This window comes from Cyprinus carpio, chromosome B13 (genome assembly GCF_018340385.1).
Source record: "Cyprinus carpio isolate SPL01 chromosome B13, ASM1834038v1, whole genome shotgun sequence".
In the NCBI taxonomy this organism is placed as follows: domain Eukaryota; kingdom Metazoa; phylum Chordata; class Actinopteri; order Cypriniformes; family Cyprinidae; genus Cyprinus; species Cyprinus carpio.
Window position 1 is genome coordinate 25,814,536 of NC_056609.1, and position 16,674 is coordinate 25,831,209.

Below are 16,674 nucleotides of genomic sequence, written 5' to 3' on the forward strand. Positions count from 1 at the left end.
TGTGTTTTTCACAATGTGGGTCACATATAGGTTTGAACATATGGGGCATTCATGGGATCTATGTGGGCATGGGCTGAAGATGGGCAATTTATGTGAGTCCCATGTGTGTTTCACAATGTGGGTCCCATATAGGTTTGAACATATGGGGCCTTCATGGGATCTATGTGGGCATGGGCTGAAGATGGGCAATTTATGGTGAGTCCCATGTGTGTTTCACAATGTGGGTCCCATATAGGTTTGAACATATGGGGCCTTCATGGGATCTATGTGGGCATGGGCTGAAGATGGGCAATTTATGTGGTTCCCATGTGTGTTTCACAATGTTGGTCCCATATAGGTTTGAACATATGGGGCATTCATGGGATCTATGTGGGCATGGGCTGAAGATGGGCAATTTATGTGGGGTCCCATGTGTGTTTCACAATGTGGGTCCCATATAGGTTTGAACATATGGGACCTTCTTGGATCTATGTGGGCAAAATGATTTCAAACTTAAAAACTTTACACCTTTAAACTTTAAACTTAGTCACTTTTTAAACAACAAATATAACAGTGTAATATTTTATGGATCTGATCAAAATAACTACTTTTTAAATGAAAATGTGTGAATCAATATTTCAATGTTACCCTGCCTATCCATTTATCAAAATGCACTTTTCTTTTACTGCACACATTTTAGCAGGGACAATCACAAACTCTAAACTTTTTTTTTTTTTTCAAACTCTAGACGGTCTCACATGGGACCTACCCTCTCAAATGATCTTCTGACAACACCTTCCGCTTGACCAAGTAGTCCTGTTGCATTCAAATTTTAGTTAGATTTTTTTTTTCACATAATATTATATCATAATATCATATGTCATTGATCTTGGCTGAAAATAAACGTACATTTAAATGTATAACTGTAAAGATTTTAAATATTCGAAACAAAAGGAATTCCTGCGCTGCATGGCGCAAGGATACAGTCTCTTCTAAGCACAGTGGAGCGGCAGCACGGCAGGAGTCACTACTTTTTAGTACTGTACCGTTTTACATTGTGTTATAAGCCATTCTACTTTCAGTTGAAGTTATATCAGCTTTCTGATATCCGCTAGGCCACACATTATGTAATTTTTTGATTTTTTTTTTTTTAATTTTTTAACTAGTTATTTTTTCACATAACTAAGCTCTCTGACTTGCTTTCTGTACTCTACATACAATTTAAGGCCTGATCTTTTCGTTTTCTGTACTTCATCAAATGATTTTTGAAATAACAATTTAATTAAAACCATTTTATATAATGTCTCGTTGCTTACAGATCCTATAAGTAATCTATGTATATTATGTTTTTGCAAGTTTGCTCCACTTAATTATTTTTTTGAAAGTTTTTTATATTTTTTTTAGTTGCTTAAAGATGATAACAGGCCGGGGGTGATACGTTTTAGTGACATAAGCTTCCAGTACACAGAGGCAACAACAACAACACACACACACACACACACACACACACACACACACACACACACACACACACACACACACACACACAACAATAATAAATTGTATGAACAGTGTGCTATAGATGATATGGAATAGAATAGAGTAAGATGCAGGGATGTACTAGGATGGAGGGGTAACAAATAAGGAATATTGCACATTTTTATTGCATAAGTGGGGAACATTAACTGTTCATGAGATAGATTGCCTGGGGGAAGAAACTGTTCTTGTGCCCTGCTGTCCTGGTATTTGCGGCTCTGAAGCGCCGGCCAGATGGCAAAAGTTCAAAAAGGGAACTTGGATGAGAGGGATCCAGAGTGATTTTCTGAGCCCTTTTCCTCACTGCCTTTTCCTTGTATCAAGGCCTGAGCTGTTATATACACTGATCAAATGAATGGGGCCACAAGGCTGCAGAAAACAAACAAACAAATAAATAACACAAAATAAAGAAATGCATGACTTGATAAAACAATACATTTTTAATTAAATTAACTCCTAAATTTATTTTTGGATGTAAATAATAATTATGTAAATTAACACATAAACAAATAAATAAAAGAAAGTTTAAAAATAAATACAGAAAATATATACAAAATTATGTTTTTGCAAGTTTGCTCCACTTGTATCAAGGCCCGAAAACAGAAAACAGGCCGGGGGTGATACAAAATCAATTCATTACTTTGTAGGTGGCGCGAATGAGCTCAGTTCGCTGCCATTGAATCAATACAAGAACAAGAGCAAACGTCGCAGATGTGTGCATGACATTGGTGTGGCGTGAATTATCTGAGCAGGTATTTAATAACGCTATTTGTTTACACTATTTAATATCACTGTTCAAGAATATTTTGACCAATGTTAAGAGGTCACCTCCTTCTCTTGCTTTCTTTCACCTATAACCAGAGGCAGTTAAATAACATGAGAATTGTCCAAAATATACTCGTATTTAACAGCGACAAAGTTTCTAAAATCGTTGGTTGTTTTAAATGTTGGCTTGTTTAATGTCAGGTCGAGATGGCCCTGTCGTTGTCCGGTGTGATTTTTTCTGATGTGGTGGAGGGGTTTGATTTGAATAATTTTTTGAGGTTTTATTTTGTCTTTTATGATCACGTATTGGTGTTTGAATTTATTGGGTTCTTGGTTTGTGCTGTTTTCGTTAATTTTTGTGGTTATGGTAATTTTTGTTATAGATTAGTTACCACACATAAGAATTTAAATGTTTTGCTCTGAATATATATGATTTACCACACATAAGAATTTAAATGTTTTGCTATATATATATATATATATTATATATATATATATATATACACACAGTACAGGTCAAAAGTTTGGAAACATTACTATTTTTAATGTTGAAAGAAGGTTCTTCTGCTCATCAAGCCTGCATTTATTTGATCCAAGATACAGAAAAAAATGTAATATTGTGATATATTATTACAATTAAAAATAATTGTTTTTAAATTTATTATACTTTAATTATCATTTATTTCTGTGATGCAAAGCTGAATTTTTAGGATCATTATCACATGATCCTTTAGAAATCATTCTAATATGATGATTCATTATCAAAGTTGGAAACAGTTCTGCTGCTTAATATTTTTTCAGAACATGTGATACTTTTTTAGGATACTTTGATGAATAAAAAGTAAAGAAAAAAAAAAAGAAGCTATGTTTTTAAAATATAAATATTTTGTAATAACAATATACACTACTGGTCAGTAATTTGGGGTCAGTAATTTTTTTTTTTTCTTTTTTTTTTTAAATAAAATAAAAAAACAGCAAGGATGTGTTAAATTGATAAAAAGTGATAGTAAAGAAAATATATTATTAGAATATATATTATTAGAATTTTTTTTTTTTTTTTTTGAATAAATGCAGTTCTTTTTAACCTTTTATTCATCAAATATATTAGACAGCAGAACTGTTTCCAACACTCATAATAAATCAGAATATTAGAATGATTTCTAAATGATCATGTGATAGACTGGATGTTACATGTGACACTGAAGGCTGGAGTAATGATGCTGAAAATTCAGCTTTGCATCACAGGAATAAGTTATTTTTAAAGTATATTCAAATAGAAAACTATTATTTTAAGTTGTAATAATATTCACAATATCCGACTGTTTTTTTCTGTATTTTTTGATCAAATAAATGCAGGCTTGATGAGCAGAAGAAACTTCTTTCAAAAACATTAAAATAGTAATGTTTCCAAACTTTTGACCTGTACTGTATATATGTATATATATTTATTTGAAGAAAATTATTTTAGTAATGTTTAAATAGTTTTGTTTTGTACTGTTTTATTTTTTTTATATAGGATCATTAGACATGATATATAACTAATTAATAAAACAAATGTACAATCATTTATTTAAATGTGTCGACTTGTCATGTAGCACTGACAGTTCAATGCTCTTCTATGTTCTTAACCAAACCCATCATATTATCATCTCACTGCAGCGTCTCAGCAGCTGTGGGCGCTATTCAGAAGTTAACACGCGTGAGGGTGGTGGACAACAGCGCTCTGGGGAATGCCCACCACCACCGTCCACCAAAAGTCATTCACGTATACACCAAGAATGGAATTGGCAAAGTGGGCGACCGAGTCTTACTGGCCATTAAAGGACAGAAGAAGAAAGCTCTCATAGTGGGTCACAAGATGCCTGGAGCTCGAATGACCCCACGCTTCGACTCAAATAACGTGGTTTTGATCGAAGAGAATGGAAACCCCACAGGAACAAGAATAAAAGCTCCTATACCAACACATCTGCGCAAAATGGAGGGGGAATACTCGAAACTGTTAGCCATTGCTCAGCGATTCGTTTAAATTGGTGTTTTTGTATTCTGGGAGGACAAATCCTAAAATGCGTCTCCTGTATTTAACTACTTATCTTTGTAAATATAAAAATGCCATTCAGGAAATTAGCTTTCATGATTACTTGTGGAATAATTTGTAATAAAATATGTGGATGAAACTTTGTAATACTATCTGCTATAGTTATTACTTATGATTTTGTAGAGAATGGTACATCAACTTGATTAAAGTGTGCCATTTTCCACCATGGGACAAAAAAAAATAATAAAAAAAAGTAATTGCTACTTTTCTTTCTCACAATTCAGACTTTTTTCCTTGAAAATCTGAGCTTATATCTCAAAATTCAGACTTTGTTTCTCAGGATTGCTAAATATAAACTTGCAATTCTGAAAATGTAAGAATTGTGGGAGAAATAAGAATTCTAAGATAAAGTTCAAATTTTTTATTTTTTGATTTTGAAGAAAAAAGTGAAATAGAACAGAAAAAAAACAATTGCAAGATGTAAACTTGGCATTGCAAGAAAAAGTCAGAAATTAAGTTTATATCTTGCAATTCTGATTTTTCCCCTTCAGACTTGTACATTTATGTATTGCCATTCTGACTTCTTTCCTCAGAACTGTGAATGTATATCTTACAATTGACATTTTTTTAATCTGAATTTTCAGCAAAGACGTCAGAATCGTGTGATAATTCAAAATTACTAACATAAACAGGCTTAAAAATACAATTTCACACAAATCACCATTAAATGCTCCAGTATGACTTTTCAGAACATTTCAGGTCTTAGGATTTGTTTTCAGAACATATGAAATAAAACAGTTATGCAAGTTTAGCACAACAGCAGTTTATTCCGAAGCTCTGTTCATAGGAAATCAGTGACAATATCTACATAATTACACATTGTGCATCTAAAGCTTTTTTAATACGATGCATAAGTTCATATTACAGGAGAACATGCAGTGCTGTGTTTTATTTTTTCCCCCTATGGCACTATTCAGACAGCCTTTTGAAATAAAGGTCGGTCTTCTGTTAGGACAAAACAAAACTTGAAGCTCACGTGATATTTATCCCATGCACATGATGTTTCTCAGTCATTACAGCAGCGGTGAGTGGAGGTCTTCTTTCTTGTGTTTCACACTAGAGGGGATTACTTTGTAGTGTAACTGCAATATGTAATACTGAGAGAAAAAGAAATCCTTAAAAACCTAGCAGCACTGTATTCTAATGAGGTTATAGTGGGACTGTTGCATGAGGAGTTCAGCATTGAGGCACTTTCCAGCAGTTTCTTGAGTTCGATGTTTATAAAATGGTCTACTTCATCCGCACATGGTCATGAAGAGCCACTACACAACAAAAGGACAATGAGAGATTAGTGTTTTGCAGATGGTTTGTTTTAACATTTGACTGCAGTGAAATCAAGCCAAAGCACCTCAGATAGGTTCATCTCAGCCGTTCCTGTTCCATCTTTGTCCAACTGTTGAAAAGATCCTACAAGGAAGTGCAGGACCATGAAAGCTGGGATAAAGCATTCTGGGTATGTTTAAAAAAATACATGGAGTGATACAAAAAAGAAAGACCTACTGAACATGGCTTCCAGCTTGATCAAGCAGCAGACGAAGTTATCAAAATCGATGGCCTCGTTCTCAGCGTATCTGGCTACAAGAATCTGGTGGAGTCTGTTATTGAGCTTGAAGCCTGTGAAGAAAGTGTAACAGGATGACAGGATGGGTCTTACAGAGAGACTAATTTATATATACATCATTTAAAAATTTGGGGTTTCATGGATCATCTTTTCGTTTAATATAAGTCTTATGCTCACTATTAGGATACAGTAAAAACAGTAATATTGTGATACTGAATATTTTTCAGTGTAATTTGTTCCTGTGATGGCAAAGCTGAATTTCTTTTAGGATTTTTTTGATTAATAGAAGTCTAAAAGAACAGTATTTATTTGAAATATAAATATTTTGTGAGATTATAAATGTCTTTACTGTCACATTTGACCAATTTTATACATCTTTGCTGAATAAAAAATATGAATTTCTTCAATTACGAAAAAAAAGAAATGATATTAAAATCCTGACTCGTGACAAACATTTATGGACAGTAAATGATCTCAAGTCATTTAAGTTTTTGCACCCTTTTAATGAAATGAATGTCTCTTTTACCTGCAGATTCTACAGCCAGACGCATCTCATAAGAGCTCATTGTCCCTGACTCATCAATATCAAACTCTCTGAAGATCCCCTGAGTGAAAAGGAAAGCATGAAATATTTATTTTGAACACTTTACTAAAAAAAGCTATGAACATTTCATAGTGTGTGAAAGTAGTAAAAAAAAAGGCTGACCCAAGACACTCACCAGCAACTTCCTTACTATGTTCCAGAGGATCTGAAACTCAATTAAACCCAACCGTGCACTACCATCTTTCTGATGAACGGAGTCAAGAGTAAAAACAGATACTGGTTGTCTGATCACAACTGATCAGATGTCACTTAACACAGAAAATAATTTAGCAAGGCAATATACCAGAATAAACGCTTCTTATTAACATATTCTGCACAAATATTCGCTGTCATCAGCATTTAAAGCCAATAAACATAGCCTCTGAGTTTCAGGTTTCTGCATTTAAACATCCAGAATTTCTGAAATTCAGACTTCCACTGTATTTGCTTTAATGTAAAGAGGGTTGTTGCTTGTTTTTACCAACTCAAGAACAAGTCAAAATTATTTTCCACAGTGATCGAGAGAATGACAGAGATGCTGTTAATAGACCTTAACTTGTATTTAACCCCAGAATCCTCTTTTAAATAGTGAAGGATACATCCAAGAGGTTTACCATAGCTCTGCACGACTCCATGCTGAAGCCATCTGTCTTTAGATCCTTGTCTGAGAGAGAAACAGTTCATTCAATTCTGATAAACAGGTTCATTTTGACTGCGTTGACCCCAAGTGTAGGTGAAATAGCGTTACTCACGTTTGGACACTACTCTGTTGAGAATAGTTCTGAGTTCACGGACAGATATCTCCATATCCTAAAACAAGAAATTAAAAAAAGTTAATATTTAAATGCAATGTTCTAACATCAGCAGACCTAAAATAGAAAAACACGGTTTTACATGTATTTATTCACCTCTCCAGCCAGCTGGGCAAACAAGGACTTGAAAGAGTCATCAATATCATCTTCTGTAATTTCTGCCTATAAAAAAACCCAAAGGGGCCACGTTTATTAAAACGTCGAAAGAATATGGCTTTTGTTTTCTAATTAATGTGGATCCAAAATCTTACCTCATCCTCCAGGTCAGCTGAAATCTCGTCATCCAACTCTCTTTGAGGAAAAAGTGAAAGATGTGACAGAATAAATACTATTCCTAATATCATTCCAAATCCAATTTTCTTTTTTCCATGCAACACAATAGGAAATACGACATGAGAAAATAACTGCATCATCTTAGTAGTGCATATGACATTATATAGCTATACATTATATTAAAATTATATTAAAACATAAAAATGATGATCATTTTCTGTTATATATATATATAATGTATGTACTATAATAGATTGTATTGCATTAATGAATGTATGAAATCTCTGTCCACTCTCAGTGGAAAAATTAAGTTTGGAAATTAGTCAGAAATAACATTAGGGTGAGTAAACAATGACTGAATATTCATTTTTGGGTGTCATTTCAAAAATGAACACACACTCACTCTGTCTGTGACTGCTTTTCAGTGAAGACTCGTAGGACAAAATCAGCCTCTTTGCTGGCTTCGAAGGTGGAGGGGACGATGATGTATTCACCGGGAGGCAGGCGGAGACGAGTGCTCACCTCCCGCAGGTTGATGAAGGTCTCAGAGCGGGCAGACGATGAGTGTTTAAGGAAGAAGTCCTTTTTAAGGTGAACGTTCTGACAGCCGGCATACTGCAGACAGATGGAAATGGTACACAAAATTATCCCACTGTGAATAATCTAGAACATAATTCAACCTTCTGTTTTAAAAATAAATGACCTGTTTATGGAAGTATACATGCCTTAATGATGTAGGCAAACCTACTTAACAAAGAAATTGTTGACATGGGTTCATACCTCTTCAGGAATCTGCAAGGAGGAGAAAAAGAAAGGAAACAATTAGACATTTTTTCCTTTCTAAAACAAAGTAAAATCTATAAACTCAATTTGAACCTATTTTGCTCTTCACCTCGTAGATAGCAAAGCCGATGGTGTGCATGTCCTGTCCGTGGTGGCGGTACCGTCTGCGGTCTTTCTGCATTAAAGCCACCAGGAAACTGCAGGCCACTTCTTCATCCTCTGGGTCATCGTCTTCCTCCAGCAATGTGATCTTATACTGTGGATTGATCCAGAATGTGTCTGCCAGATAGTACAGGGGAACACGTACCAGTCAAGGGTTCAAATCCCAGATAAAGCTGGTACCTGAGCTTGATTTATTAATGAATAATTGTTCATCTTGCTCATGATATGATGCTTTATGCACTACTGTTCAAAAGTTTGTGGTAAGATAAATACGATTTTTTACTTAATAAGAAATTTATATTTCATTCAGCAATAATGCATTAAATTGATTAAAAGTGACAGTAAAGATTTTTATAATGCTACAAAAGATTTCTTGCTCAAATAAATACCATTCATTCAAACTCTGAATTCGTCAAACAATCCTAGGAAAAAATGTGCCACTGTTTCCACAAAAAAATAAATAACTAATAAGCAACACATCAGGGACAATGGCTGGATGTGAACAGGCGTGTTACTCACTGGGATTGTTTCGGCAGCCTCCTGCGGTACTGCCTCTCCGCCAGGCACCGTGAAACTTGATGGTGTTCCAGTGACTCAGGTCATCATCACTCAGAGCATCAGGGGTCAGATTACAAATCTCCAGCCTGGAGAACTGCCGCAAAAACTCATTGAACGACATCCTGGTGACAAAGGCAAGTGTTTATTTATGCTGTGAGCATACAGAATGCGTTTTTGGTCTATTGATGTGTCAAATTTATAGGAATAGTTCCCCTATAAATACAAGTTTTCTAAAAATGTACTCACCAGTTTGTTTCTTCATCAAAACTTGCTCACCAATGGATCCTCTGCTGTGAATGGGTGCCGTCAGAATTAGGAAACAGCTGATAAACATATCACAATAATCCACACGACTCCAATCCATCAGTTAACATCTTGTAAGTGAAAAATTGCATATTTGTAAGAAACAAATCCATCACTAAGGCATTTCAACTTCAAACCAATGCTTATGGCCAATATATAAGTCCAGAATCTATAATAATGCTTCCTCCAGTGAAAACCTCCAACCACATATTTGTTTAGAACTGTTCTGGACTGTTTTTGCTTGTAAACAGTGTTTGATCTGTGCATATTTCTCTCCTGATTCAGGCAAGACAACTTTTCTTTAATCAGCTGTTTGGACTTTCATTCTGACGGCACCCATTCACTGCAGAGGATTCATTTGTGAGCAGGTGTTGTATGGTTTAATTTCTCCAATTCTGTTGTGATGAAGAAACAAACCTATCCACATCTTCGATAACCTGAGGGTGAGTAAATTTTCAGCCATGTTTCAATTTTGGGTGATGTATTCCTTACATTTTAATTGCTGATAAAGCTCACCAGAACTCTCCATCCTCCATTTCTAAGTGCAAGTCGTCCTTCTCAGATGGATCAATTTCATCCCATTCAGGGGAGCTGGAGAGGAAACATACACAGTCTTCTTACTCAGTGACTTGGGCTGAACTGAATAAGAGTTTCTGTGTTATTTCTTACTTGTCGCTCCAGGCCCCGGTCCATTCGACCTGACCCCATGGGTTACGGATGCGGATTAGCCTCTCTGTAAGACCCCTAAATTCCACCTGTCAAAGAGAGATCGCACACATGAAGGCAGTCAAAATTAAACTCAAATGTGCTTATGAGCAACATATACTGAGAGCATCACCTGTTTGAGAGCAGTCACTGAGTAAGCATGACCCTTAACCAGCTTCTTGAACGTCACAGATTCCATGTCAAAGGCACTGGTGATCTGATACACAATCAGAGATAATATATTAACCTAAATCTAGACTGAGTTAAATAAAGGTTTCTAAAGAGATATCAAATTACCTATATGATTAGTGTTTTGTAAATCCATGCAATGACAACCAACATTAAATGTAACATAAAACAAATTTTGTAGTAAACGAAGTATAGTAAATATTTAGTTCTCACATCAATAGAGCAACCCAGCAGGGAGCCTCTCTCCAGGGCTTTGCTGATGATTCGGTACAGGTCTCTCGGAGCCTTCCGGAGCTCGTACATCTCTGAAACCCCTCCGGTGAAATCCTCAAAACCCTCAGTAGTGGATCCTCCGGAGAGAGCTTCATAGGAGCCATTTAGCCTGGCACAAAACAAACACACACACACACACACACAAGTAAGGAGTCTGTCCTCAGACTATGCTAAAATCTTTATTAAACAAGAAAGAGACTGTCCACTTTTGAAAATGATTCTTGTTTAGTAAGAACACATTTTGCTGGCCTTCACCAAAATGTCTATCAGGACATACTTAGCATAGGCTTTTTCAACCAAGGCACTCCAGAACTCATTTCCCTCTGCTGAATGGACAAACATGAGCTCTCCGTCTCTGACTGGGAGCCGATCATCAATCACAACGTCGACCCACTCACCAAACTGCCAGAACTGCACAACAGAAAAAAAGCAACTGCAATGAACCTAACGTACAAATGATAGACAGTGATTAGTATGGAGAAAAGCCTGAGAGGGCTCCAGATTAAAGATGCGCTCACATTTAAAGTTGCAAATTTTGGTAAAACACAGTAATTTCAATACAATCAATGCAATCTGGAATTTCGCTTGAGGGCGAAAAATTTTCCCACTCAGCTGCCCAACAGAAATCTGCTTGATAATTAACATCAGACAATTAAAATAGACAACTGACCTTTTTTTTTTGCCAATGTGACATTGCATCTTAAGACTAAAAGAAAAATCAAAAAGAAATACTTGGGGAAACATGCAATATATATATATACCAAGTATTTCTGTATATGTAGATACATATAAGTTGCCATTTAAAAAAGAATGGGGCCAGAAGAAAAATATTATTAGTTAATTATTTAATTAAATCAATAACAATGATTATTTAAAATAAATTCATATTTCAGCCCAATACATGTTTGTGCCAATATAAGCATTTAAGCATAAATATTCAGATTAAAAACCCTATTTACTGTATAATTTACAACAAGAACATTTAAGCACACAATTGTGTTTCAGAACCTGAAAGTGGAAGATTCCAGCATAGTCATCCTGAAAGCCCTGACCAATAGGGACGACCCTGTGGAGGAGTCTTTCATGAAGAGTCAGCGAGGCTATAGCAGCAAGGAGCCAGCAGTCACCTGACCATGAAAAGAAAAAAAAAACAGACACGGCAAGGAGAAATAAAGCCATTTATTTAAATAGCAATTTAAACTGTGATACCAAAATCCCTGAATAAAATGCTTCAATCAATATTTTGTCTTTTAATAAGACACAGGAGTTGAACTACCACTCTACGACCAGCAGGGGGACACAGAGGAAGGGGTGGGGTTTATTTTCTCTGTGAGGCCTGTGCAAACCCAATCCTGTTTACAACCCACTCAGATCTTCACCTCAGAGCAGAGGAATTTTCCACAGCCTCAAAACCATAAAGGGCCAGTGGCAGGCTGAACATACACTACCATTATTGGCTCTAATATACGAGAGTTTTCAATTGTTAAACTGTTTTGGTCACTAATAATTTATATATATTATTGTAAAACACTACTAATGTTGAATGAGTAGGTGTGCAGACATTTGTCTGGTACTGTATTTGATAGTTTTAAACTAGCTTATGTAAAAGGATTACAAACATGTACTGTACTATGGTGGATAGATATATATATATATATAACTAGAAAAATCTGACATGCACATTGATTGAGAAAAGTTGGCAGAATCACAAACATGCACTGACTCAAGGTCAGTGGGAAGTGGATGAGTCACATGCAGACACGCCTCAGGTCAGTTATATGAGCTGCTCTCTCTGTGGTGAGTCATGCTTTGAGTTTTACAGCTTCTGAATCATTTGGAGGGGATTCCATGACTCGTAATACCTGCCGAGACAAATGCTTCGAAACTATGCAGACTCGATGGCTTTTGTACAGCCAGAAAACTTACCCAGAGCTCCTTGACAGATGTCTGTCCGTGAGGCTCCACCCACAATGAACTGAGGATCATCGCAGAGCTCCTGCAGAAAACGAGGGATTAGAGGGGCTGAGACTGGAATTAGGCAACCCAAAGATATTTGTTTTAATAAGTCAAGACTTTATAAGATCAGTTCAGCCAAAAATGAAAAAGCACCCTCATTTTGTAACAAACCCGTATGGTTGATTTTTAAAACTGTATTTATTTGTTTATTTATTTTGAAATTTTAACGCAAAGTAAAAATGTTGAAGAATCCTTTAAAATGTGGGGTGATCATGAACTGTCAATGTATGGAAGAGTGTTATTGTAGCATAATTAGGATACTATTGAATAATAATAATAAAAGTTTTTTTTGTATGTTTTCATTGTAATTTTAATTATTGTTTTCAGAATTTTAAGTATTTTTCCATTTTTATTAGTTTAGTTTTATATATGTGTGTATGTATATATGTAAATGTATGTGTGTGTATGTGTGTATATATATATCTATTATATATATATATCTATTATATATATATATATATATATATATATATATATATACACACATACACACACACACATAAATAGTTTTTATAGATTTTTGTCTCAGTTTTAGTTATTTTAGTACATCAAGGTAAAAAAAAAACTAGTTAAAATAAAATACGTTTAAGCTATTTTATTTCAAGTAACACTTTTTTATGATTTGATAGTTTTGGATTTAGTTAATTATGATAACCCTGGTGTTGAAAATAAGATATTTTTTTATTTATTATGTAAAAAATAACAGGCTTTGGAATGACATAAGCCGCCATTCCTATGTTACCAGAGAAACAAACTCATATTCTGTAATGAATTAACAATTAATCTGAATGAAGCCACTTTACAGGAATCATGTGTACTCTGACTAAGTGTGCCTAGAGAAATGTTATAATCCTTGCGTATGTGAATTTATAATAGTGACAACAGCTGCAATAGAGAGAAGGGAGGGGTCAGTGTGGCTATAAACATTCTGACTACGAACTACTGCAAGGATTGGGTGAGTCATGTGACACTGAAGACTGAAGCAATGACTGCCTGCTGAAAATTCAGCTTTGCCATCACAGAAATAAATGACAATAAATTACTGTACTTTTTGATCAAATAAATGCAGCCTTGTTTCCCCCTCACCGTAGGGCGCATCCACTCCACACCACGGGTTTTGGAGGAATACGGGGCAAGTTCTTTGAAGCCAAGAGAGGGTGGTTCTGCGGGGAAGCAGGGGTCTTCAAACAGGTAGCCTCCTTCCAAACACTCCTGTTTGAGTGCCTCAAAGTCCTGGTTCTGGAAGTGTAAAGCCTGCTCAAAAGAGCCCACACCTTCTGCCTGTAGTCTGTTAGCACTGATCTGTGCCGAGATTCCTCCATATGTGAACATTCTGGAACCGTGAGATGCAAAGCAGTTCTAAATAACAAAACTGATAGCAAAGAGATTCATACTCAAACACTTTAATAATTTTTGTGCCTTTGTGTAGACACGGACTACATAGCATTGTATTTTTTCTATAATAAAAAAGACAAATCAACATAAAAACTCCATAATTGACACGTAAATGCAAATTATGCACACTAGCTTTCAAAAGACCATACACTCAGAACAAAAAGTACAAAGCTGTCACTGGGGCTAAAAAAGCCTAAAAATAATATCTCTGTACCTTATTTACCCCTAAATACTACACATTGCTATCTTATGTTGGCACTTTAAAAGTACATATTAGTACCTATTGAAAGGGTAATGCCCTTTGTAATTTACACTAAGGTTTATGGGATATCATCACCAGTTTCCAAAAAAAAAAAAAAAAAGAGGATTATGTGAAGTAGTAATAACTGTAATAACTGAAAGTAGGAACATGTTAATGATGAACTTGACAATGCAATTTTTTTGCAGATGCTACTTGCTTTGATATTTAGTTTCTAATGCAATTTTACAAAATATTTTAACTAGTGGCGATATATCGGTTGATATTTGCCATTTTTCAAATATCGGCATCGGCCGATAAGTTTTTATTCTTGGCTGATGTGTTCGAGGCAGGACTTTTATTTTGACTGTCACAGTGCCTGAGCACACAGTGCTCACATTCTCCCTCTTGTTTATATTACTGGGCATCAGTTAGAATTAAATTTCAAGTAAATGATGGATACTATTCCATATCAATAAGGTTACAAATGTAAACAGAACAGATGCAGAAGGTCTGGTGTCAAATGCTGTACTGTGGCTCTGCTCAGTTAAATATGTGCAGGTTTGCAGACTCATAATCTGCTCTAAAAGAATCTCACTCAATTTTTAGACTTAATTATTGGCAGTGCATGGCAAATAATTGTATATTTAGACTGTCGCAGCACTTGAGTCATATTTCTATTATCTCTCTGCATCACTGACTGCATTGTGCTGCTGGCCTCAAAACTCACAGCAGACTGAGGGCCTCCCATTCACTTCAACACAAATCACACTCAGTGTGAACCTGCTTTGTATTTAGATAAATGTACAAAAACGATTAATACTCAGAAAAATCCGTTTTAAAACCTTAATATTTATATTTAACCTTTTAAAAACACTTGTAGTGGCGATTTATTAAGCATATGTTTGTTCTATACATTATTTCATTTCTAAAATGTATGGCATGCCAAGCATTTTGTCGTGTAAATCACTGCGGTTCATTTAATCATCAATTATTCATTTCTAGCGATGCTACTCTAGCCTAAAAAGTTTTCAAGCTTCAATAACATGCATATCGGACACTAAATAAAGCGCTTAGTGCGACAGACTACAGCAGGCCGACGGACACCAACAGCACGGACAGAACAGAAATAAATAAATCTCGACATGATTCAGGGCAGAAATACGAGAACCGCTAAACTTGCCTTGCAGCTGCGGTGCTGTCAGTCTCTTCTGTGAGGAGGATGTGTGATATATACAGTAATATTCTCCCGAAAGATACACTATTAGAGCTTCAGTGTGTGAGTCCAGAGGAGGCGGGGCGATAAACACCGAGACAGACAAGTGCACTTGTCACGATAAGTACCCTACTTTTCAAATAACGGGTCCGAATTATGGTAGATTTGAGAGAGTCCCAAGCAAGCCTCGATCTTTTCTAACTGGCATAAAAACAATACGGTATATAAAAAATTATGTATTTTATTTATTTTATTTATTAATTGCAGTATATGGTATTGTATATTTTTTTTTTATAGTGTTTTCAACATGTTAATACAAACAAAAGTTTTAAATTGGTCAGAATGGGCTAAATAGACGCTTCAACATGTTAATACAAACAAAAGTTTTAAATTGGTCAGAATGGGCTAAATAATAATTATTTAAATTTATAGCGCTGATATCTATCAAAAACAAAAGTTTTAAATTGGTCAGAATGGGCTAAATAGACGCGAAAAGAGTCGAGTTAATATATAAAAAAGTAAAAAAAATGTCATGGATTTTGTTTTGTCTGTAATGTTCCAGTTATGTATCAGCAATGATTGACAGTGAATCTGGATAAGGAATAGAATAGCTCTGAGTGTAACCTTTCATTAGAGACCAAAATTAACAGCATTTTATGTGTTGATGGTTACAAAGGGCTATTTGGAGTCTCCAAGTGTCCTTTTTTTGGGGGGAGCGCCTAGACATAAACTTATATAAATGTGTGTAAAACACTAATTTTCTAAGGTATTGTTATAAAATTGGTTAAATTTTGCTTGGTAAGGCTTCATGCTTTGATCCCATTGTGTTTTCCAGCTAATAGCTCCCAACTATAGTCATCTGCAGGCATCTATTTACAAATAAAATGTAGGCGGAATGTTTTTTTCCCCCTTTTCTAATGTGTTCCAAATTATATTACTCAATATCAGTAAGACTTACAGTGATTCTGGCTATTTAGGAAGAAACCTTAGAGTGTCACCTTCCAAAATATACCAAAACCATGCATATACTCCAAATGGTTCAAGAACAGTGTGCAATTTACTTTGGGTATGTCTTTTTTTAGGCGTTTTACTCACATTTTACAGGAATTTAAAGGGTTAAAATAATATTTCTGTACAGCGACAAATAGTCTTTATTTTTTGCGTTAGCGTAGATTTGGTAAAAACATGGTAAATGTCCTGTTTACTGGGTTTTAACTTCAAATGTCAAAGAC

General features: G+C 35.2%; 2 protein-coding genes across 2 annotated transcripts; one reads left to right on the plus strand and one right to left on the minus strand.

Moving 5' to 3' along the window:
• Positions 1-3,883: 3,883 nt before the first annotated feature.
• LOC109100540 (39S ribosomal protein L14, mitochondrial-like) lies at positions 3,884-4,454 on the plus strand. The gene has a single exon (XM_042737455.1). The coding sequence runs from the start codon at positions 3,899-3,901 to the stop codon at positions 4,304-4,306; it is 408 nt and encodes a 135-aa protein (XP_042593389.1). The 5' UTR covers positions 3,884-3,898; the 3' UTR covers positions 4,307-4,454.
• Positions 4,455-5,113: 659 nt separating this feature from the next.
• On the minus strand, positions 5,114-15,559 carry LOC109100539 (calpain-1 catalytic subunit-like). The gene is made up of 22 exons (XM_019113974.2): positions 15,410-15,559; positions 13,680-13,926; positions 12,504-12,573; positions 11,586-11,704; positions 10,855-10,988; positions 10,518-10,686; positions 10,249-10,332; positions 10,080-10,165; positions 9,927-10,001; positions 9,069-9,229; positions 8,497-8,666; positions 8,385-8,396; positions 8,008-8,219; positions 7,583-7,622; positions 7,428-7,493; positions 7,272-7,329; positions 7,119-7,183; positions 6,656-6,724; positions 6,463-6,541; positions 5,876-5,989; positions 5,724-5,782; positions 5,114-5,637 (listed from the first exon to the last, which is right to left on the minus strand). The coding sequence occupies exons 2-22, from the start codon at positions 13,923-13,925 to the stop codon at positions 5,611-5,613; spliced, it is 2,115 nt and encodes a 704-aa protein (XP_018969519.1). The 5' UTR covers position 13,926; positions 15,410-15,559; the 3' UTR covers positions 5,114-5,610.
• Between the last annotated feature and the right edge of the window lie 1,115 nt (positions 15,560-16,674).